The sequence below is a fragment of the Oncorhynchus kisutch genome, linkage group LG18 (assembly GCF_002021735.2).
Source record: "Oncorhynchus kisutch isolate 150728-3 linkage group LG18, Okis_V2, whole genome shotgun sequence".
NCBI lineage: Eukaryota > Metazoa > Chordata > Actinopteri > Salmoniformes > Salmonidae > Oncorhynchus > Oncorhynchus kisutch.
Window position 1 is genome coordinate 71,987,902 of NC_034191.2, and position 26,177 is coordinate 72,014,078.

A 26,177-nucleotide genomic window follows, 5' to 3' on the forward strand; every position below is an offset into this window, starting at 1 on the left:
ATTGTGTTGGTGACAAAACTGCACATTTTAGAGTGGCCTTTTATTGTTCCCAGCACAAGGTGCACCTGTGTAATGATCACACTCTTTAATCAGCTTCTTGATATGCCACACCTGTCAGGTGGATGGATTATCTTGGCAATGGAGAAATGCTCACTAACAGGGATGTAAACACATTTGTGCACAAAAATTTAGAAAAATAAGCTTTTTGTGCTTATGGAACATTTCTGGGATCTTTTATTTCAGCTCATGAAACATGGGACCAAAACTTTCATGGCAACAATAATCACCTCTCTTCTGTTCTATTGTGTACAGACAATAGGCTGGTGCTGTGTTAATGGATGGGCCTCTGTTCACCAATAGACACCTAGAGAGGGGGGGTGCAAACTACAACAGGCATGGCCAAATCTCAGTGTGCAATTTATATTATTGTCCACGTCCCCTGTGGCGCTGTGTGTGCAATAATGAGCTTAGAAGAGTTTCCAGACAATGTGTGTTACTATGAAACACACTGTATAGGAAAGTGTTGGCCAGATTGGGGAACTACTTGTGGAAATTTTGAATGGTGTAATATTGTTTTTGGTTAGACAAAAAGTTCAAGCGTTTGGGAAATGTGTCCAGTTCTCTGCGATTCATATCTGTTCGTGGAATCAAAATATTCACTATGGATCATTTGGTACAGCTGTTTTAGTAACTGCATTACCCCATCTTCTTCCAACTTTTCCCAAACAACTGCCGTTTTGACCACTAACGCAACAAGTTAGAGAAAATGTTTGAGGTATGAAATCTTCCCATACCCCTCTGCTTGACAAATCTGAAAACATATTAGAAATTGCGTGTAACACACCGCCTGCTCTCTTCTAGCAACAGCTCTCTGTGTCATCAATGAGATGCCAAAACGGAGCCGTTGCTATGATACTCATAGACATAGATGGCCAACATTATGAGGAGAGTGAAGAGAGTGACCACAATTACTGACCACAACAACACAACAACTGACCAAAACAACTGACAACCACACAACAACTTACTGCAAAAACACAACTGCTTATCATATCTAGTGACCACAACCACACAACTTCTGACCACAACCGCACAACTTCTAACCACATCTAATGACCACAACCACACAACTACTGACAACAACCACGCAACTTCTGAACACAACCACACAACTGCTTACCACATCTGGAGATCACAACCACACAGCTTTTGACCACAACCACACAGCTTTTGACCACAACCACACAACTATTGACCATAACCACACAACAACTGACCACAACCACACCACTTCTGACCACACATCTACTGACCACAACTACTGACCCAATCTAAAGACTATCGATGGAAATTAAAAATGATTTCTTAATTTCAATAATATAATCAAAGTACCAATTTTTAAAACTTCTTTCAATAACACAATTTGTTTTTTAAATAGCTTTAGCAAGCTCCACAACTTTACTTGTAAAGCTACCATCTGGTTATCATTATTATGATAATAATTGAAAATTAATGTATGTTGCACTAAAAGGCCATATGCTGTATTGTAATACAAGGTCTTGTTTTCCAAACCCGCTGGTATTTCTGTAAATTCCATTACATTTCATTGACACAGTAAGATATGTAGGTGTCGCAGATGACACGGGGCATATCTAGAGCTTTGGTCTTCCTCTTGCTCTGTCCGTGTGTGTAGGAGGACATGTTTTTGTCTGTACTAATAGATCTTACGGAAAGATACACTACCGTTCAAATGTTTGGGGTCACTTAAAATAACATAAAATTTATCAGAAATACAGTGCAAAAATTGTTAATGTTGTAAATGACTATTGTAGCTGGAAACGGCTGATTTTTAATGGAATAGCTACAGTGGCTTGACATTTAAATGTTTCCCCTTAAACCACTCAAGTGTTGCTTTAGCAGTATGATTAGGGTCATTGTCCTGCTGGAAGGTGAACCTCTGTCCCAGTATCAAATCTCTTGAAGCCTGAAACAGGTTTCCCTCAAGAATTTCCCTGCATTTAGAGCCATCCATCATTCCTTCAATTCTGACCAGTTTCCCAGTCCCTGACAATGAAAAACATCCCCACAGCATGATGCTGCCACCATGCTTCACTGTGGAATGTTTTTTTTGGGGTGATGAGAAGTGTTGGGTTTGCACCAGAAATAGCATTTTCCTTGATGGCCAAAAAGCTAAATTTGAGTCTCAACTGACCAGAGTACCTTCTTCTATATGTTTGGGGAGTCTCCCACATGCCCTTTGACAAACACCAAACGTGTTTGCTTATTTTTTTCTTTTTTTTCTGGCCACTCTTCTGTAAAGCCCAGTTCTGTGGAGTGTACGACTTAAAGTATGGACAGATAATCCAATCTCCACTGTGGAGCTTTACAGTTCCTTCAGGGTTATCTTTGGTCTCTTTGTTGCCTATCTGATTAATGCCATTCTTGCCTGGTCCATGAGTTTTGGTGGGCGGCCCTCACCTGGCAGGTTGGTTGTGGTGCCATAGTCTTTCCATTTTTTAATAATGGATTTAATGGTGCTCGGTGGGATGTTCAAAATGTTGGATATTTTTTTATAACCCAACCCTTATATGTTCTTCTCCACAACTTTGTCCCTGACCTGTTTGGAGAGCTCCTTGGTCTTCATGGTGCCACTTGCTTGGTAGTGGCCCTTGCTTAGTGGTGTTGCAGACTCGGGGTCCTTTGAGAACAGATGTATATATACTGAGATCATGTGACAGATCATGTGACACTTAGCACACGTGGACTTTATTTAACTAATTATGTGACTTCTGTGGTTATAGGAGGTTTGGAATCTCTGCCTGATTTTGAACTTTCCTCCGAACAGAACATTCAAAATATAATATAATATACTGAACAAAAATATAAACAAAAAATGCAACAATTTCTAAGATTTTACTGAGTTACATTTCGTATAAGGAAATCAGTCAATTGAAATGAATTCATTAGGCCCTAATGTATGGATTTTACATGACTGGGAATGCAGATATGGTCACAGATACTTTTTAAAAAGTCTGAAAAACAGTCAGTATCAGGTGTGACCACCATTATCCTCGTGCAGTGCGACATATCTACTTTGCATAGACTTGATCAGGCTGTTGATTGTGGCCTGTAGAATGTTGTCCCACACCTTTCCAATGGCTGTACGAAGTTGCTGGATATTAGCGGGAACTGGAACACACGTCGATCCAGAGCATCCCAAACGTGCTCAATGGGTGACATATCTGGTGAGTATGCAGGCCATGGAAGAACTGAGACATTATCAGCTTCCAGGAATTGTGTACAGATACTTGCGACATGGGGCCAAGATTATCATTCTGAAACATGAGGTGATGACAGCGAATGAATGGCATGACAATGGGCCTCAGGATCTCGCCAGAGTATCTCTGTGCATTCAAATTGCCATCAATTTAAAATTCAATTGTATTCGTTGTCCATAGCTTATGCCTGACCATACCATAAACCAACTGCTAAGCACAAGGTGCACCTGTGTAATGATAATACTGTTTAATCAGCTTCTTGACATGCCACACCTGTCAGGTGGATGGGATATCTTGGCAATGGAGCAATGCTCACTAACTGGGATGTAAACAAATTAGTGCACAACATTTGAGAGAAATAAGCTTTTTGTGCGTATGAAACATTTCTAGGATCTTTTATTTCAGCTCATGAAAAATGGGACCAACACTTTACATGTTGTGTTTATATTTTTGTTTGTATATAATATCTGTGGACTATTTTAAGGCAATTTGAATGCACAGCGATAATATGACGAGATCCTGAGTCTACATTGTGAAGTGTGATTGTGAGGTGTGATTGCAATTTGAATGCGCAGACACTCTGACGAGATCCTGAGGCTACATTGTGAAGTGTGATTGACTAAAACCATTAGTCAATCACACTTCACAATGTAGCCTCAGGATCTTGTCAGAGTATCTCTGTGCATTCAAATTGCTTTAAAATACTTTTGAAGAATTTGAGGCGAGGTTAGTTCACTTCAAACTGTTCGGAGGTTAAGCAATTGGGAATTCATTAACGTCCGCTACCCACAATAAACAAAGGTGGCTGTTTGAACTTGAAGGCCTTGACGGACAAAATGCATTGCCCAGAGCCATCTGTTTCTTCTTACCAATATCTTCCAAATTGGCAAGTGAGTTGGTATTGAAAGAAAGAGCCTCTTTCTCCGAGAATGACTCATCTAGACTGGTATATGAAAGGGTTTGTTAAAAAACCCCAGAGGAACTCAAAAGGATAGAACCAGGGCATAATTGAAAGCCAATGATGGAATGGAGTTGCAGCTATTTATTTTTCCCCCATTTTGTAAATGAAGACATTTTCCTTCAATAACTACAGCTCATGGACATAAAAGGGGCTGTGAGTTTTTCATTTGACAATCCCAAATCACTCAACCGGTTTGATCGTATCCACCAAAACTTTATGGAAGCATCCATAAAGTCTTCAAAAACCCTACATAGTTGCTTCACAAATAATTCATAAATACAGTCATACTTTGTGAAGGGTGATATAAAAGGTTCTTATTTGGCAAATGTGGCATATTCCTTTTTCCAACCTTAGCATGATATTTGTTTATGAATGATTTCTGAGGCATTTATAGAGGCCCCTTAAAGGCTTTACAGAGGCGTCATTAAAAAGGCCTTCAAAGGTTATGTTTAATTTGAAGTGTGACCATTTATTTTAGCTGTCATCCCCAGGGTTTGTTCGACCCACTTATGTCGCTCCAATCAGCTGTATCTTTGCCCCTCACTTTCCCTCGCTATGGTTACTGACTGATGTCTCTCTTCTTGACCTTTGACCCAACTAGGTCACCAGAGACATCCTTGCCATCCAGGCGGCTGGGTTTACAGGTGTTGGCCCAAGTACTGATATAGGACCAGCTTATCTGTAACCTAGTTCTCCCTGTAAACATAAGCAGGTAATATGGAAAAATGACCCTGGATCTGCTCTTAGTGGACAACTTGTCGAATACTGACTCAGCTTTTTTTACAGTGGACCCCTGCTTGGAGATGGCAAGCTTTTTACATTCACTGTCAACAAATCTGGATGTCCAACCGAAGGAAAAGGAGTTCAAAGCATAGGAGTATGATGCAGGTGTGATGCATTTCATTGCCTTGCACTTTATAGCATTTTGGTGCTAATGTGGTTGAAATTCTCCACCATCCACCTCAGTCACATTCAAAAGCCAGCCCATCCATGAGCTTTGATAGGACAAAAAAGCCCAACCTGGAGTCTGTGCTGTCATCAGACCAAACCAAATGTAAAAAGGCAGTCCATTACTGATCCAGAACTTTTCATAAAGTATTCATTTGGAGCTGTTTGACGCCCTAGAGCACCCTTGGTCAGCCATTTATCCATTAGCTGAGTCATCCCACTACACTCAAAAAGAAAGGAGAGACTGAATAGGACAGAGGAACAAGGATTGATGTAGGATAAGGAGGATGAGGAGGACTAAATCTTGTTTTATTTTGACAGCCGCCCACAGCAACGCCCCACTGACCTCCTGTCACGATCGTCGTTAGAATCATCGGACCAAGGAGCAGCGTGATATGGTTTCCACATAATTATTTAGTGAAACGCACAAAAACAATAAAGAAATAACAAAATGTGAAGTCAATGAAGTGCTAACAGGCCACAAAACATAAACAAATATCCCACGATTACCAGCGGCCTCTAATTAGGATTCATACAAATCACCAACATAGAAAAATAAACTAGAACCCCACATAGATATATTAAAGTAGACTACCCCCTAGTCACACCCTGACTCCCCCATAGAGAAACAAGGGCTCTCTATGGTCAGGACGTGACAGTACCCCCCCGCCCCCCCAAAGGTGCGGACTCCGGACGCAAAATCTGAAAACCAAATCGGAGGGTTAGAGGGGGTGACTAGTGTCGATGGCGGCTCCGGTGCGGGTCGTAGCCCCCGCCCAGACCCCGGATCCGGCCATCGCGCCAGGCTGAACGCCGTGCCTGGACTGGGCATCGGTGCAAAGGAGTGCTCCGACCATGGAGCTGGGTTGGACTCCGTGCTTAGACTGGACATTGGCGCAGAGGAAGACTCCGGCCATGGAGCTGGGTTGAACGCCGCGCCCGGACTGGGTACCGGCGCAGAGGAGGGCTCTTGACATGGAGCGGAATTGGACGCCGTGCTTGGACTGGGCATTGGCACAGGGGAAGGCTCCGGCCATGGAGCTGGACTGGACGCCGTGCCTGGACTGGGTATTGGTGCAGAGGAAGGCTCCTGCCCTGGAGCTGGACTGGACACCTTGCCTGGAAGCTCCTGACCGTTGACCCTCGCTGGAGGTTCCGGACCGTTGACCATCGCTGGAGGTTCCGGACCGCGAACCGTCGCTGGATGTTCCGCACTGTGGACCGTCGCAGGAGGTTCCGCACTGTGGACCGTCGCAGGAGGTTCCGGACTGGGGACCGTCGCAGGAGGGTCCGGACTGTGGACCGTCGCAGGAAGCTCTGGACTGGGGACCGTCGCCAGAAGCACTGGACTGTGAATACGCACTGGAGGCCTAGTGCGTGGAGTCGGTACAGGTGGCACCGGACTGGTGACACATACTTCAGGGCGAGTACGTGGAGCCGGCACAGATGGTACCGGACAAATGACACGCTCCTCAAGGCGAGTGTGGAGAGCTGGCACAGGACTTACTGGACTGTGGATGCCTACTGGAGACCTGGTGCTTGGAGCCGGCACAGATATCACAAGACTATTAGCACGCTCCTCAGGACGAGTATGGGGTGCTGACTCAGGTGGTATTAAACTGATAACACACTCCTTCGGGCAAATGTCATGCATCTTCCACCAACTCAACAACTCTCTCCGTTCTTTCTCCTCCAATATCTCTATCCGCTCACTGACGGTCTCTGACTCTCTCCGTTCACTCACCTCCAGTTTCTCCCTCTTCTCCCAGACTGGCTCTGGTTCACTCCTCGGCTCCGCTGACCACCCCTTGTGCCCCGCCAAAAAATATCAGGCTGTTTTTTGGGCTTTCCATGTGGCCGCGAGCCCTGGCGTTGTCGCTGTCCTCCTTTCTCTCCTTGCGTCTGCCGCCAAGGAAGGCGATCCTGTCCTGCCAGGATTTCCTCCCAAGTCCAGGATCCCTTCCCATCCAATATCTCCTCCCAAGTCCAGGATACCTTCTCCTCCAAGCACGCTGCTTGGTCCTGTTGTGGTGGGATCTTCTGTCACGATCGTTGTTAGAATCATCGGACCAAGGTGCAGTGTGATATGGTTTCCACATATTTATTTAGTGAAATACACAAAAACAATAAAGAAAGAACGAAACGTGAAGTCAATGAAGTGCTAACAGTACACAAAACATAAACAAATATCCCACAAACACAGGTGGGAAAAATGCAACCTAAATATGATCCCCAATTTGAGACAACGATTACAGCTGCCTCTAATTGGGAATCATACAAATCACCAACATAGAAAAATAAACTAGAACCCCACATAGAAATATTAAACTAGACTACCCCCTAGTCACGCACTGACCTACTCCACCATAGAGAAACAAGGGCACTCTATGGTCAGGACTTGACACCTCCATTTTCTCTCTCTCTAAATCAATTTCAATTTAAGGTGCTTTATTGGCATGGGAAACATGTGTTTACATTGCCAAAGCAAGTGAAATACAGTTTGAAGTCGGAAGTTTACATACACCTTAGCCAAAAACATTTAAACTACGTTTTTCACAATTCCTGACATTTAATCCTGGTTAAAATTCCCTGTTTTAGGTCAGTTAGGATCACCACTTTATTTTAAGAATGTGAAATGTCAGAATAATAGTAGAGAGAATGATTCATTGCAGCTTTTACATTCCCAGTAGGTCAGAAGTTTACATACACTCAATTAGTATTTGATAGCATTGCCTTTAAATTGTTTAACTTCAACGTCAAACGTTTCGGGTAGCATTCCACAAGCTTCCCACAATAAGTTGGGTGAATTTTGGCCCATTCCTCCTGACAGAGCTGGTGTAACTGAATCAGGTTTGTAGGCCTCCTTGCTCGCACATGCTTTTTCAGTTCTGCCCACAAATTCTCTATAGGATTGAGGTCAGAGCTTTGTGATGGCCACTCCAATACCTTGACTTTGTTCTCCTTAAGCCATTTTGCCACAACTTTGGAAGTATGCTTGTCCATTTGGAAGACCCATTTGCGACCAAGCTTTAACTTCCTGACTGATGTCTTGAGATGTTGCTTCAATATATCCAAATAATTTTCCTATATCATGATGCCATCTATTTTGTGAAGTGCACCAGTCCCTCCTACAGCAAAGCACCCCCATAACATGATGCTGCCATCCCTGTGCTTCACGGTTGGGATGGTGCTCTTCCTTTTTCCTCCAAACATAACGATGGTCATTATGGCCCAAAAAAAATTCATCAGACCAGAGGACATTTCTACAAAAAGTACGATCTTTATCCCCATGTGCAGTTGCAAACCATAGTCTGTCTTTTTTTATGGTGGTTTTGGAGCAGTGGCATTTTCCTTGCTGAGCGGCCTTTCAGGTTATGTCGATATAGGACTTGTTTTACTGTGAATATAGATACTTTTGTTCCTGTTTCCTCCAGCATCTTCACAATGTCCTTTTGCTGTTGTTCTGGGATTGATATCCTTCTGATTAAATTCAATTTTCACAGAACCGCTAGTTGCAATTCCGATGAGGCTCTCTTGTTCAGATATTGGTAAGTGGACTGGAGGCAGGGCATGAAAGGGATAATGAATCCAATTGTATGTGTCATCCGTTTTCGGGAAAGTAATTGCGCACCTAACTCACTCAGGTGCTTCACTATATCACATTTGACATTGTCCTTAAGCTTGAGTTAATTTGCACATAAAAAAATCATACAATGATGGAAAGACATGTGTGTTGTACTTGTTAATCCTGACAGAGAAGAGCTCTAACTTCTTAATCATAGCTTCAATGTTGTACCGCACATTGAATATAAATTCTTATAAATCAAAATAACTTCACAGATCTTCATTGTAAAGGGTTTAAACACTGTTTCCCATGCTTTTTCAAATAACCATAAACAACTAATGAACATGCACCTGTGGAACGGTTGTTAAGACACTAACAGCTTACAGACGGTAGGCAATTAAGGTCACAGTTATGAAAACTTAGGACAGTAAAGAGGCCTTTCTACTGACTCTGAAAAACACAAAAAAAAGATGCCCATGGTCCCTGCTCATCTGCATGAATGTGCCTTAGGCATGCTGCAAGGAGGCATGAGGACTGCAGATGTGAGACGCCTAAGACAGTGCTACAGGGTGACAGAACGGACAGCTGATTGTCCTCGCAGTGGCAGACCACGTGTAACAACACCTGCACAGGATTGGAACATCCCAAAATCACCTGCAACAATGTCGCCTATGGGCACAAACCCACCATCTCTGGACCAGACAGGATTGGCAAAAGTGCTCTTCACTGAAGAGTCGCAGTTTTGTCTCACCAGGGGTGATGGTCGGATTCGTGTTTATTGTCGAAGCGTTACACCGAGGTCTGTTCTCTGGAGCGGGATCAATTTGGAGGTGGAGGGTCCGTCATGGTCTGGGGCGGTGTGTCACAGCATCAATGGACTGAGCTTGTTGTCATTGCAGGCAATCTCAATGCTGGTCATTACAGGGAAGACATCCTCCTCCCTCATGTGGTACCCTTCCTGCAGGCTCATCCTGACATGACCCTCCAGCATTACAATGCCACCAGCCATACTGCTCGTTCTGTGCGTGATTTCCTGCAAAACAGTATGTCAGTGTTCTGCTATGGCCAGTGAAGCGCCCGGATATCAATCCTATTGCGCACATCTGGGACCTGTTGGATCGGAGGGTGAGGGCTAGGGCCATTCCCCCCAGACATGTCCGGTAACTTGCAGGTGCCTTTGGTGGAAGAGTGGGGTAACGTATCTCAGCAAGAACTGGCAAATCTGGTGCAGTCCATGAGGGGGAGATGCACTGCAGTACTTAATGCAGCTGGTGGCCACACCAGATACTGACTGTTACTTTTGATTCAGACCCCCCCTTTGTTCAGGGACACATTATTCCATTTATGTTAGTCACGTGTCTGTGGAACTTGTTCACTTTATGTCTCAGTTGTTGAATCTTGTTATGTTCATACAATGTTTTACACATGTTAAGTTTGCTGAAAATAAACACAGTTGACAGTTGCGGAGAGTCCCTGAAATCCTAGATTCAGATCATTCAGGCTAGAAAAAACATCACCCAGATAGGCCAGTCACGTAAGAAACGTGTCATCATGCAGACAAGTGAAAATGATGGTCGGTAAAGAAAACTTTAAGCTCATCTTTCAATTTAAAAAAACTTGTCAAAACTTCTTCCCCTTGATAACCAGCGCACTTCTGTGTTCGCTGCCCAGAACATTGCATAGTCCAGAAAATACACAAGAGTTCAGGAGCCTTGCTTTAACAAAGTTAACTGTTTTCACTGTAGTGTCCAAAACGTCTTTCAAGCTGTCAGGTATTCCCTTGGCAGCAAGAGCCTCTCGGTGGATGCTGCAGTCTACCCAAGTGCCGTCGGGAGCAACTGCTTGCACATGCGTTACCACTCCAACATTTCTCCATGTCATGGCTTTTGCGCCATCAGTACAGATGCCAACATGAGCAGCAACTACGTTTGGCTACATACCGTTAGTGGAATTCCCGCGAGAATGTAACAATTAATGTGATTGGATGTTCATTGTTTCACTAGGCTACCTGTATTTGACTTTGTGTTGTTATTTTGCTGAACACTAGATGGTTTAATTTTATGTTTGGCGGTGAAACATGGCTACTCAGGCGAGAGAAAAAACTCACCCAAATGTATAGCCCCGTTAGAAATTATATATGGACTGTTTGAAAATGTGAAGAAAAAATATATAAAAATGTAAAAATAAAAATGACATACACTACCGTTCAAAAGTTTGGGGTCACTTAGAAATGTCCTTGTTTTTGAAAGAAAAGCACATTTGTGGGTCTTTAAAATGACATCAAATTGATCAGAAATACAGTGTAGATATTGTTAATGTTTTAAATGACTATTGTAGCTGGAAACAACTGATTTTTAATGGAACATTTACTTAGGCGTACAGAGGCCCATTATCAGCAACCATCACTCCTGTGTTCCAATGCACATTGTTAGATAATCCAAGTTTATCATTTTAAAAGGCTAATTGATCATCAGAAAACCATTTTTAACTGTGTTAGCACAGCTGAAACCTGTTGTACTGATTAAAGAACCAATAAAACTGTCCTTCTTTAGACTAGTTGAGTATCTGGAGCATCAGTATTTGTGGGTTCGATTACAGGCTCAAAATGGCCAGAAACAAAGACATGTCTTCTGAAACTTGTCAGTCTATTCTTGTTCTGAGAAATTAAGGCTATTCCATGCGAGAAATTGCAAAGAAACTGAAGATCCTGTACAACGCTCTGTACTACTCCCTTCACAGAAGAGCACAAACTGGCTAAGGTGCCGCTGTAGGCCCTCTTTGGTTGGGGACAGAAGCACCAGATCATCAGCAAACAGTAGACATTTGACTTCAGATTCTAGTAGGGTGAGGCTGGGGTTGTTCTAGTGCCCTCGCAAATTCGTTGATATATATGTTGAAGGGGGTGGGGCTTAAGATGCATCCCTGTCTCACCCCCTGTCCATGTGGAAAGAAATGTGTGTTTTTTTGCCAATTTTAACCACACACTTGTTGTTTGGGTACATGGATTTTATAATGTTGAATGTTTTTCTCCCAAAACCATTTTCCATCAATTTGTTTAGCGGACCCTCATGACAAATTGAGTTTGTCAATTAGGGTGTGCAGGGTAAACACTTTTGGTAAAAAGCCAATTTCACATTTGCTCAAGCCAATTTCACATTTCCCTGAGGAAATGTATGAGTCTGCTGTTAATGATAATGCAGAGGATTTTCCCAAGGTTGCTGTTGACGTATATCCCCCAGTAGTTACTGGGATCAAATTTGTCTCCACTTCTGTGGATTGGGGTGATCAGTCCTTGGTCTCTCTCTCTCTCTCTCTCTCTCTCTCTCTATCTCTCTATCTCTCTATCTCTCTATCTCTCTTCTCTCTTCTCTCTCTCTCTCTCTCTCTCTCTCTCTCTCTCTCTCTCTCTCTCTCTCTCTATCTCTCTATCTCTCTATCTCTCTTCTCTCTTTCTCTCTCTCTCTCTCTCTCTCTCTCTCTCTCTCTCTCTCTCTCTCTCTCTCTCTCTCTCTATCTCTCTATCTCTCTATCTCTCTTCTCTCTTTCTCTCTTTCTCTCTCTCTCTCTCTCTCTCTCTCTCTCTCTCTCTCTCTCTATCTCTCTATCTCTCTTCTCTCTTTCTCTCTCTCTCTCTCTCTCTCTCTCTCTCTCTCTCTCTCTCTCTCTCTCTCTCTCTCTCTCTCTCTCTCTCTCTCTCTCTCTCTCTCTCTCTCTCTCTCTCTCTCTCTCTCTCTCTCAGGGAGGTGCAACTCCAACCCCCCACCCCACCCCGGCCCTGCATGTCTAGCCTGTCTTCTCCTGGGGACTGGCCTGAGATTCATCAAATAGGATTTGCAAGTGCTTAAGGCAGCACTTTTGTTGACTATCTCATTACAGCATAGCTAAGTACTCGTTAGGCAACACTGGACTAGCCTTGCGCTCAGAGAATGGAAAGGGTATAAAACCTGAGTTGTTTTTTAAAGCTCAGACAGATTAGCATCGCTGGGATAGGTTTTTCTCTTGATCAGAAAGACAGGTTTTTCTCTTGATCAGAAAGACAGGGTTTTTTTCAGACTAATTTTCAAGGCTGGAGGACAGGTCAAAGTGAGCTCATCTCTTGGGGGAAGGTTTTACTCCACTTGTTGTCATTCTGCTCTTGCCTGTATGCTGATAAGAAGCCTCAGTACTCCAGGACCATACGCACAGCAGAGGGGATTTTGCTTGTCGATCTGCACTTTGGGAGTAGAAGGTAAATTACAAGTGTGTGAGTGTTGAGTTGGGTTTGTGTTCTAGTCTAAGGGTATGCAAAGAGGTAATGGGGATTGGAACGTGTGCTTGAGAAGAAAAATCAAAGTCCCTTTGTGTATTTTTGTTACAAGATTCTAAATGGGACTTGCTCAGAATATATAGTAGCTGGATCCACTGTAGTAGCTGGACCCACTGTCGGAGCTGAACCCACTCTAGTAGCTGGATCCACTGTAGTAGCTGGATCCACTGTATTAGCTGGATCCACTGTAGTAGCTGGATCCACTGTAGTAGCTGGATCCACTGTAGTAACTGGACCGACTGTAGTAGCTGGACCTACTCTAGTAGCTGGACCCACTCTAGTAGCTGGACCCACTGTGGTAGCTGGACCCACTGTCGGAGCTGGACCCACTCTAGTAGCTGGATCCACTGTAGTAGCTGGATCCACTGTAGTAGCTGGATCTAATGGTGCAATTTGCCATTATTTTTCAGATGTAGAATTATTTCCCCCTATGTTGTAAACCAGGAGTGGGGAATATTGCCCTACAATGGCAGGTGTAAGTGATTATTTTGTTCCAACTAAGCAGTAACACAGCTGATCCCAGGGACTACAGATGGAAACTGATGACTACAAAACTGTCTGGCTGGCTAAGTCTGGCACATTTACAGAAATGTTGATTCCATGTACATTGTCCCTGTTAAATAAATGTAATAATTGAAATGAAATTCTATTCATAACTGTCTTGATTGATGACTGGGATAAGTTGATTAGTAGAAACCGCAGTGTTACTGCTTGCCTGCAATGAAAGCACAAAATCTAATTCAAATCATTAGTACTTTTTTGCCATTTACAGGTGAAGCTAACTACTGGAAGTAGACTACTTTTTTTGATAAATGAAAATAAAATATCAGTGTCTGAAAATATTAGGCAATTATTTCCATTACTTTTCAGAATTAAACCTACCTAATTCTCACATGATACTATTATTGTGTTTACTCGGCTAAATAATACATTCTGTTCACATTTTACTCCAGAGTGATCTATTTTTGCAATTTGAAGTGTACAACATTTCGATATGATAATGTTTCACCAAGTAGTGGTTAAGTAGTGGTTCAGTAGTGGTTAAGTAGTGGTTCAGTAGTGGTTAAGTAGTGGTTCAGTGAACTATGTTTCTTAACAGTATCTTTAATGTAGCTCAACTTACAGTGTGAAGTCATTTCTAGTTTGCTCTTAGGGTAAGACTCAGGATACATTTAATTTCATTAAAAGTTTCATTATCTACAATCTTTATTTTTTTAAATATATAATCATGTGATACAAGATGCAAAATAATACAATCAGGATTAAGCACTATGTTATGGAATTGACTTTCATTGTGTGTAGATGTCATGTGGCCTTCAGCAGAGTGGCCTAACCTGGAGTTGTTGTGTCTTGGGCTGTGTTTTTTTCCATTTTAAGAGTGTGTACTGTGGACAGCAGACACCAAGATAGGGTCTGGCGCAGGCATCAAGGTTGAACAGATGTGGCCAGACTAGAGTCACTAGAGCTGAAGGTCACCTTGATGGCTGTGATGTCACTGAGGATCTCTGGGAGTTAGGATGTCATTCATTTGTGGCTGTCATCATTAAGATTATTGGGTAGGGACGGGGATGGCCTTAATTTGTGCACATGATTGACTCAAGATTGGACCTGTCAGCCAGTTGTCATCAACAACAAGGAGTTATTTGTATCTAGGTAAGATTTGTTCTCCTGACACAATTCGGTTGAGAATGTTCTACACGTATTTTACAGATGGGTTTGCATGGCTTGGGTGACATCATTGACCTCTGGCAGGATCCCCCCCACCCCCCTTCACAACTGTTTTGTCGCTGTTGATTGAGTCAGTGGTCATTTCTAGGGTTCTAAGTGTGATATTTGATTCTTGCTGATTCACGTTTAGTAGGACTTTAGCATGTTAATGAGGTTTAGCACACTGCACAATGGGACTCATTCCAAGTCCATTAAACTCTCCATTCACAGTCCTCTCCATGGAGAAAGAACTTGGAGAGGCATTGTGTGTAAGTTTGCCTTTGATTCTAAGATGGATTGTAGTAACCCCCTCACAGCAACGGAAAGCTTGATGTTCTGTATACTTTATTTTAGGGCTTTAAAACAATATTTATTTATATCTTGAAGAAATGTGTGTGTTTATTTTACGACATACAGTGGGCTCCAAAAGTATTGGGAAAATGACCATTTTGTTGTTGTTTTGGCTCTGTACACTTTGTATTTGAAATGATACAACGATGTTAAAGTGCAGACTGTCAGCTTTAATTTGAAGGTATTTTCATCCATATTGTGTGATCCGTTTAGAAAAGTAAGCACTTTTTGTACATACTTTTTTGTATAAGTTAAGTATTTGGTCCCATTTCAGGGGACTAACATTATTAGGACAAATCCACCTATGTGGATTAAAGTAGTCAAACGTTAAGTATTTGGTCCCATATTTCTAGCATGCAATGATTACATCAAGCTTGTGGCTCTACAAACTTGTTGGATGCATTTGCTGTTTGTTTTGGTTGTGTTTCAGATTATTTTGTACCCAATAGAAGTTAATGGTAAATAATGTATTGTGCCAATTTGGAGTCACATTTATTGTAAATAAGAATATAATATGTTTCTAAACAATGATTACGGATAGTCCTGAATGAAACGTGAAGGGGGGGGGGGATGATATGTGTGCGTCTGTAACTTTTTCTAAGGTCTATAATATACATACTTCAGAAATCTAATTTGATGTTATACAAATGGTGGCATGGCAAACAGATTCTGCCACTTTATGTAGTATGACTTTGCTGGTAAATGATTGAAGCTGAAGGTGGTGGTCTTTTTATACTAATGCCCATCTAAACCTGGTGCTCTCTCTTTGTTCTGCAGGACCTCAGCTCGTTTGCCATGCCCTTCTTGGAGAGAGATGCCGACCATATGGATACGGACGGCATACGGAAGGTAAAGTGGTGTCCCTAGGTACACCCTCATCAGCTCAGTGTGCTCTGAGAAAATATCTATATTTATTTTGGAGGAAATCCAGAGATAGTTGGTGTTCCTTTAGCCTGGTGATCCAGTTTGGATGTGCTTCAGCCAACTCCTCTCTTGTGATTGTGCCAATAATACTGTGGTTGGTTACAGCACGTACAGTTTTGGACCAGGCTAGGGTTAGTCACAAAGGCCATCATTTGGTACTTCAATTCTGTTTTCATTGAGGAAAATAGAAATTAAAAGCATCCCCAACTCAGTTAACATAGTCTTGATTAAAACCTCAATCTTTCATCATTACCTATTTAAATTCGGGGAATGGCCCTGACCTCACACTGAAAAAAAAACATGACTCCTTTGATATGATGTCTGCTCTGTGGGGATAATGTGGTCAGTCACACAGAGGACGTAAGCTGAGCCAGACCTGTCAATCAAGAGCCTGGTGCTGAGTCATCGGGTTAGAGCGGGACCTGAGAGTACTGGTGCTGAGTCATCGGGTTAGAGCAGGACCTGAGAGTACTGGTGCTGAGTCATCGGGTTAGAGCAGGACTTGAGAGTACTGGTGCTGAGTCATTGGGTTAGAGCAGGACCTGAGAGTACTGGTGCTAATGTTACGGTGAGCGAAGGGGGGAACCCAAGAGCGGACTCAGCAGAGGAAGCCGGGATGAATGCACAAAATGTTTATTGAACATAGCAAATGGGGAGTGCAGAACCGGGGCAGCTCAGATGAGTAGCAATAACCAGGAGTGTAGAGTGAGGTTGGAGTTGGCAGCAAGAAACAGGGGAACAGGTCCTGGGGGGAATCCAAGGTAATGGTGGTGAGTAATATCCAGAGCAAGGTGGTTGGTGGTAAGACAGGAGCCAGAGACAGAGCGGTACTGCAAGTAGAGGACAAAAATGATGTAAGTCAGAAAAACAAGCACAGCAATGCAAACAGGATCTAGAGCAAAGACAAAAAGCTAGAATCATAACTGACTGATAAGAGATTACGATCTGGCAGCGTGGAGATGGCAGGTTTGAGTATATGTAGAGGTCTTGATTATGGGACGATATGCTCTGACTCCAGCACACCTGTCTCCAACCACACACACACACACACACACACACACACACACACACACACACACACACACACACACACACACACACACACACACACACACACACACACACACAGAGACATACCCTCTGCATGCAGAATTCTGCAAAAATATTCTCAGTGTACAACGTAGAACACCAAATAATGCATGCAGAGGAAAATTAGGCCGATACCCACTAATGATCAAAATCCAGAAAAGAGCCGTTAAATTCTACAACCACCTAAAAGGAAACAATTCCCAAACCTTCCATAACAAAGCCATCACCTACAGAGAGATGAACCTGGAGAAGAGTCCCCTAAGCAAGCATGTCCTGGGGCTCTGTTCACAAAGACAAACACACCCCACAGAGCCCCAGGACAGCAGCACAATTAGACCCAAGCAAATCATGAGAAAACAAAAAGATAATTACTTGACACATTGGAAAGAATTAACAAAAAAACTAAGCAAACTAGAATGCTATTTGTCCCTAAACAGAGAGTACACAGTGGCAGAATACTTGACCCCTGTGACTGACCCAAACTTAAGGAAAGCTTTGACTATGTACAGACTCAGTGAGCATAGCCTTGCTATTGAGAAAGGCCGCCGTAGGCAGACATGGCTCTCAAGAGAAGACAGGCTATGTGCACACTGCCCACAAAATGAGGGGGAAACTGAGCTGCACTTCCTAACCTCCTGCCCAATGTATGACCATATTAGAGAGACATATTCCCCTCAGATTACACAGATCCACAAAGAATTCGAAAACAAACCCAATTTTGATAAACTCCCATATCTACTGGGTGAAATTCCACAGTGTGCCATCACAGCAGCAAGATTTGTGACCTATTGCCACAAGAAAAGGGCAACCAGTGAAGAACAAACACCATTGTAAATACAACCGATATTTATGCTTATTTATTTTCCCTTGTGTACTTTAACCATTTGTACAACACTGTATATATAATATGACATTTGTAATGTCTTTATTGTTTTGAAAGTTCTGTATGTGCAATGTTTACTGTTAATTGTTATTGTTTATTTAGCTTTTGTATATTATCTACCTCACTTGCTTTGGCAATGTTAACACATGTTTCCCATGCCAATAAAGCCCATTATATATATATATATATATATATATAGAGAGAGAGAGAGAGAGAGAGAGCGAGAGAGAGAGAGAGAGAGAGAGAGAGAGAGAGAGAGAGAGAGAGAGAGAGAGAGAGAGAGAGAGAGAGAGAGAGAGAGAGAGAGAGAGAGAGAGAGAGACAGAGACAGAGACAGAGACAGAGACAGAGACAGAGACAGAGACAGAGACAGAGACAGAGACAGAGACAGAGACAGAGACAGAGAGACAACACCGGATGGACACCAGAGGGCGTAGTGGGAACAGATGTGACAGTTGAGGAAGGTGGCCTCTCTTTGAACTCCCACACACAAACTCACCAAAATACAATCTGATAGGTGTACGTGCATGCAGTGCACACACACATTTTTCAATTAATAAAGTGGCAGAGATGTCATTAGGAGACATGTTACAGTAGGCCTACCTGTCAATAAAAGGACTGAAGATCTCCCAGGTGGTGCAATTCAGAGATGGATGTCTCTTACTTGGCATTGTTCCATATCCAATCAATAATCTAATTCGTTGTTCTCATTTAGGTGTTTCCAATATTACTCTTAATTGGATGTGGTTACACTTACATTCTCTTACATTTTCTGTCATTTAGCAGACGCTCTTATCCAGAATGACTTAAAGGAGCAATTAGGGTTAAGTGCCTTGTACAATGGCACATTCAAACCATTGACTTTTTGGTTATTGACCCAATGCTCTTAACCGCTAGGCTACCAGTCTTACACTGTGTTCTAATAACCTGGTCTGGAATGAAGCCTCTTAACTCTTTGTGTTGTTAGGCCAAGCAACATCCTAGTACCAACAGGATCAGTTGAAACCAATAGAAGCCAAACTCTTTTAAGTGGAGGGCAAGAGAGCTAGATGTGAGGTGGCCACACACCTTGCCTAATGCTAGATGAAACCCTGCTGTATGGTAGGCCTATACACAGGAGCACAACTTTCACTGGAGCACAACATTCACTGGGTCCCCCCACATTCTGAAATTGCATTTTTGTTCCCCCCAGTTTTATCATTGGAATGTGATACAAAACGAGGCAACAATGTGCTTTAGGACCATGCTGACGCCTCCAAGCGGAGCACTTGTCTGACCAAAAATAAAAAAATAAAAAATATATTTGATGCCCCCCCCCACTTCTAAAACCAAAGTTGCACACCTGCCAAAACATAACCTTGTGCAGTATTGCCTGATTGAAGTTGAGGGTGTGTTGGGATGTGAACAACAGAAAATGCAATGATAGTGGTTCCCTTCTAGTGTAGTCAGTGTTTATATTTATGAGTTAAGTCTTATCTCAGACAGAATCCTCTCTGTGTCGTCCTCCATCTCTCACCTTGGAGCATGAAGGTCCAACCCCTTTTTAATGGATTTGAAGCGGAAGCTACAGGGACGACTATCAATCAGAAAAAAACACCAAGGAAACCAGTGAAGGCTGTAGAGAAAGATAAATAAGATGATAGCTTTCAAGGATGTAGAGTGTGGTGGATTATTCCCCTCCCAAGGTTTTAGTATATTTAGTACATATCCTATTTTATTCCCATGGTTTCTCGTACTGACTGTTGCTTTACCTCGTTGCTGAACTGTATCTAATACACAACAGTAGGTTTGTTTATAGTAAATATAGCCCCGGCATTGCTTCTCATATTTTTTCCACATTGTTATTTTAGATTATGTCCTCACCTCAGGCTTGTTGTTTGTTTGTTTTTTACACACATTTCAGTGTGTGTTTGTGCACAAGCATGTGTGTGTGTGTATTTGTACATATGTTTTTTGTTTTCCTAATTCTGCCATGGGATTGGCTTAAGGTTTGGACATAGGCCAAAAACATGAGGCTGCAATGTCATTTAAATGGAGTATATCAGCATGTTTGTGTAACACCTGAACATGAGAAAGGGTTGGACACTTATCAAATGAAGTAAATAAGTATTGTTTTCTCAGTCAGAGTAATAGGCCTAGTGGTTTACAGTTCAAAACCAGCATTACAGTGCAAGAATAACCAGTCCATTCCGACTAGACTTTCCCTTTTAAGGGGTTCAAGCAACAAAGCTACTCTGGCACCAAATGACCGATCTGCACGAAGCTTGATATAAGGTCTCCCAATATAACATTTTCTAGGCAAGTACCTCAAGCAACAAGGACTAATATGGACTAATAAACATTAAAGTGCATATAAATCAGATATGGTTATTCATATTGATACAACACTTGATATGCATGTTCCAAACGCTGTCAAGACTCAACGTATACAATAACAATCAGATCCACCACATGGTGGCGTTATAATTGCCACATAATTATATCTAATGATCTGTTTGACTCAGAGTCATGGAATTGGCACACGTCCTCAGGGATGTGAGTCTAAATAACCTGCAGAGTATGGTTATGTTTGGCTGCATGGTGGAGATGTTGGATGGGGGAAAACATTAATGCAAGCTCATTGGCTAATAGTGGCCATGTTGTTTAAGCTACAGTCTTGTAAAATGTTGCGTTTAAAGACGTGCGTCTATAGATGCTATATACCAAACCTGGTGCCGATCCTTCACATAGTTCTGGAAAAGAAGACGTTTAAAGTAGTTAACATCATTAAAACGGGTCCAAAACCCATCAAAAGCGTATCACACGATCTGTTTGATTTGAGTTGTGATATTTGGCAGGCATGTTGAGTACAGAATTAGCTCATCCAAAGGCAACTAGTAAATATTGTCCTAATGGTGGCGCTGTGGGGCTATAGGGCTTGAACCCCGCCATGGCTGCTTGCAGCTTCTGTATATTCTCAGTTTAATGTTCTTCATATAAATCTCTATACTCTTACTGCATACCTTAAAAGCTTATGCGTGTGATTGGATGCAACCCTGAAGCCATCTATGTCCATCGGTATATTAATATGTATAAAGGGGAAACTGAGTCACTCCTCACATTGATTATACTTTTGAATTATTATATTTTTTAATCTACTCCAATGCCATCACCAGCCTTTAGCTCTAATCTATCGTCGTTAATGGACTATTTGCCCCCAAATCGAAAGCTCCCAACTTGGCTTGAACATTGTAATTATTCAGCAAAGACCTAATCTCGGTTAACCCAGAACTAAAATCTTGCGTAATTTGGTCAGATGCTTTGTTTACATAGTCTGTCAATGAGATTAGAGAAGACGTACCATACATTTCTGGGAATCGTCTTGTTATCCCAGAAACTCTCAGACAGCATAACAGACTCTTCATTGCATTATTAGATAATGAACAGTTTGCATTAATAAAAGCTTTTGATGCACCTCCCTCTCTAACTCGGCTGCTTACTGAAAGGGGCAAGTTTAGTCGATATTTTAAATTATTTCAAGAATGTCCCTGATTTCGAATGGAGAGTAGAGAGAATTATCACAATAACGATGAATTGAACCATAAATGTATAACATAAATGTGCACCACAATATTTGTTTGATATTACCCTTAAAACCCTCTACAGTCTAGGCCCTGTCATGTAGTAACCAAAAAAGTGTTAAACAAATCCAAATGTATTTACATTTCTCAACCAGCTTCATGAGGTAGTCACCCTGAATACATTTCAATTAATAGGTGTGCCTTATTAAAAGTACATTTATGGAATTTCTTTCCCTCTAAGGGATAGGTGTTCCCCCGGTGGGATGTTTAGGCTAACATAGGCTAATGTGATTAGCATGAGGTTGTAAGTAACAAGAACATTTCCCAGGACATAGACATATCTGGTATGGGCAGAAAGCTTACATTCTTGTTAATCTAACTGCACTGTCCAATTTACAGTGAAAGAATACCATGCTATTGTTTGAGGAGAGTGCACAGTTATGAACTTGAAAATGTATCAATAAACCAATTAGGCACATTTGGGCAGACTTGATACAACATTTTGAACAGAAATGCAGTGGTTCATTGGATAAGTCTAAAACTTTGCATATACACTGATGCTGTCTAGAGGCCAATGTCTAAATGGTGCCTAAGCTGCAATAATTCATTGTGGCCTTTCTCTTGCATTTCAAAGATGATGGAATAATAAAATTAAAAAAATTATCATCAGACCGGTGGAAATCTGTCCTTTTGTCTGATGAGGTGTAGGTTAACAGATGATCTCCGCATGTGTGGTTCCCACTGTGAAGCATGGAGGAAGAGGTGTGATGGTGTGTTGGTGCTTTGCTGGTGACACTGTCAGTGATTTATTTAGAATTCAAGGCACACTTAACCAGCATGGTTACCACAGCATCCTGTAGTGATACGCCATTCCATCTGGTTTGCGTTTAGTGGGACTACCATTTGTTTTTCAACAGGACAATGACTCAAAACACACCTCCAGGCTGTCTAAGGGCTATTTTACCAAGAAGGAGAGTGATGGTGTGCTGCATCAGAGGACCTGGCCTCCATAATCACCTGAACTCAACCCAATTGAGATGGTTTGAGATGTGTTGGGCCGCAGAGTGAAGTGAAGGAAAAGCAGCCAACAAGTGCTCAGAATATGTGGGAACAACTTCAAGACTGTTGGAAAAGCATTCCAGGTGACTACCTCATGAAGCTGGTTGTGAGAATGCCAAGAGTGTGCAAAGCTGTCATCAAGGCAAAGGGTGGCTACTTGGAGAAATCTGAAATGTAAAATATATTTTAATTTGTTTAACACTTTTTTTTGTCACTACATGATTCCATATGTGTTATTTCATAGTGTTGATGTCTTCACTATTAAGTAGGTGTGTCCAAACTTTTGACAGGTACTGAAAATACATATATTTATTAAACATTCAACTATATGGAAGAATGTGGAACAGCAGATAGTCCCCAAAAATAATCTAAGGGACATTTATTCTTCAGTGTCTGTCCTATTCTGAGAGATATATACAGTTGAAGTCGGAAGTTTACATACACTTAGGTTGGCGTCATTAAAACACGTTTTTCAACCACTCTACAAATCTCTTGTTAACAAACTATAGATTTTGCAAGTCAGTTAGGACATCTACTTTGTGCATGACACAAGTCATTTTTCTGACAATTGTTAACATACAGATTATTTCACTTATACTTCACTGTATCACAATTCCAGTGGGTCAGAAGTTTATATAAACTAAGTTGACTGTGCCTTTAAACAGCTTGGAAAATTCCAGAAAATGATGTTATGGCTTTAGAAGCTTCTGATATGCTAATTGACATCATTTGAGTCAATTGGAGGTTTACCTGTGGATGCATTTCAAGGCCTACCTTCAAACTCAGTGCCTCTTTGCTTGACCTAAGAAAAATTATTGTATACCTCCACAAGTCTGGTTCATCCTTGGGAGCAATTTCCAAACACCTGAAGGTACCACGTTCATCTGTACAAACAATAGTACACAAGTATAAACACCATGGGACCACGCAGCCGTCATACTGCTCAGGAAGGACATGCCTTCTGTCTCCTAGAGATTAACGTACTTTGGTGCAAAAAGTGCAAATCAATCCCAGAACAACAGCAAAGGACCTTGTGAAGATGCTGGAGGAAACAGGTACAAAAGTATCTATATCCACAGTAAAACAAGTCCTATATCGACATAATTTGAAAGGCCACTCAGCAAGGAAGAAGCCACTGCTCCAAAACCGCCATAAAAAAAGCCAGACTACGGTTTGCAACTGTACATGGAGACAAAGATACGTACTTTTTGTAGAAATATCCTCTGGTCTGATGAAACAAAAATTGAATTGTTTGGCCATAATGACCATCGTTATGTTTGGAGGAAAAAGAGGGAGGCTTGCAAGCTGAAGAACACCATCCCAACCGTGAAGCATGAGGGTGGCAGCATCTTGCTGTAGGGGTGCTTTGCTGCAAGAGGGACTGGTGCACTTCACAAAATAGATGGCATCATGAAAATGGAAAATTATGTGGATGGATTGAAGCAACATCTCAAGACATCAGTCAGGAAGTTAAAGCTTGGTTACAAATGGGTCTTGCAAATGAACATTGACCGCAAGCATACTTCCAAAGCTGTGGCAAAATGGCTTAAAGACAACAAAGTCAAGGTATTGGAGTGGCCATCACAAATCCCTGACCTCAATCCCATAGACAATTTGTGGGCAGAACTGAAAAACCATATGCGAGCAAGGAGGCCTACAAACCTGACTCAGCTATACCAGCTTTGTCAGGAGGAATGGGCCAAAATTCACCCAACTTATTGTGGGAAGCTTGTAGAAGGCCACCCAAAACGGAACGTTTTCTCAGATTAAATGTCAGGAATGGACCTTTTATGTATTTGGCTACTCCCACAAGGGTGCATTCTGAGCCCTCTCCTGTACTCCCTGTTCACCCACGACTGCGTGGCCACGCACGCCTCCAACTCAATCATCAAGTTTGCGGACGACACAACAGTGGTAGGCTTGATTACCAACAACGACGAGACGGCCTACAGGGAGGAGGTGAGGGCCCTCGGAGTGTGGTGTCAGGAAAATAACCTCACACTCAACGTCAACAAAACTAAGGAGATGATTGTGGACTTCAGGAAACAGCAGAGGGAACACCCCCCCATCCACATCGATGGAACAGTAGTGGAGAGGGTAGCAAGTTTTAAGTTCCTCGGCATACACATCACAGACAAACTGAATTGGTCCACTCACACAGACAGCATCGTGAGGAAGGCGCAGCAGCGCCTCTTCAACCTCAGGAGGCTGAAGAAATTCGGCTTGTCACCAAAAGCACTCACAAACTTCTACAGATGCACAATCGAGAGCATCCTGGCGGGCTGTATCACCGCCTGGTATGGCAACTGCACCGCCCTCAACCGTAAGGCTCTCCAGAGGGTAGTGAGGTCTGCACAACGCATCACCGGGGGCAAACTACCTGCCCTCCAGGACACCTACACCACCCGATGCTACAGGAAGGCCATAAAGATCATCAAGGACATCAACCACCCGAGCCACTGCCTGTTCACCCCGCTGTCATCCAGAAGGCGAGGTCAGTACAGGTGCATCAAAGCTGGGACCGAGAGACTGAAAAACAGCTTCTATCTCAAGGCCATCAGACTGTTAAACAGCCACCACTAACATTGAGTGGCTACTGCCAACACACTGTCAATGCCACTGACTCTACTCCAGCCACTTTAATCATGGGAATTGATGGGAAATGATGTAAATATATCACTAGCCACTTTAAACAATGCTACCTTATATAATGTTACTTACCCTACATTATTCATCTCATATGCATACGTAGATACTGTACTCTATATCATCGACTGCATCCTTATGTAATACATGTATCACTAGCCACTTTAACTATGCCACTTGGTTTACATACTCATCTCATATGTATATACTGTACTCGATATCATCTACTGTATCTTGCCTATGCTGCTCTGTACCATCACTCATTCATATATCCTTATGTACATATTCTTTATCCCCTTACATTGTGTATAAGACAGTAGTTTTTTTTGGAATTGTTAGTTAGATTACTTGTTGGTTATTACTGCATTGTCGGAACTAGAAGCACAAGCATTTCGCTACACTCGCATTAACATCTGCTAACCATGTGTATGTGACAAATAAATTTGATTTGATTTGATACTTTTGGCATTAAACTATCTACATATATACTTCCATTCATTTTTTAACAACTGGTACGTGTTTGTGAGAGCCTCGCCTTTCCACAGAAGGATCATATTAGTGTGTAGCCCCAATTGTTTGGATGCTCCAGACAGAAGTTGGCAGATTGGCTGTACCGACTTCAGTTGAGTCCCAAGACGCTTGTTGGGATCTTAGAACAAAACGGAGAACGTCATCATGTTTGTGAGAGTCTCACCTTTCTATAAAGTGAGAAGATAGATTTTTGGGTCGTCTCAAACACTGCTCTAGCTCTGCCACCTTTCACTGCAGATGCGGAAGTGTGACATTAGCGGATGTGTTAGATTGAGATGCATCCAATTTAAAAAAAACATATCTTTAGTTTAAATTGATTTTTTTATTACACTATTTCGATTTCCTCGGGTCCACGGAAATCGCCTGTTG

General features: G+C 42.2%; 1 protein-coding gene across 1 annotated transcript in view; it reads left to right on the plus strand.

The window, feature by feature from the left end:
- The first annotated feature begins 12,724 nt into the window (after positions 1-12,724).
- The window catches only part of prkag2a (protein kinase, AMP-activated, gamma 2 non-catalytic subunit a), a 115,808-nt gene continuing 102,355 nt past the window's right edge, over positions 12,725-26,177 (plus strand). Inside the window, exons 1-2 of the mRNA XM_020508874.2 lie at positions 12,725-12,980; positions 15,894-15,965. Of these exons, the coding sequence (XP_020364463.1) occupies positions 15,912-15,965 (54 nt within the window). The 5' untranslated portion in view covers positions 12,725-12,980; positions 15,894-15,911. The remainder of the gene's footprint in view (positions 12,981-15,893; positions 15,966-26,177) is intronic.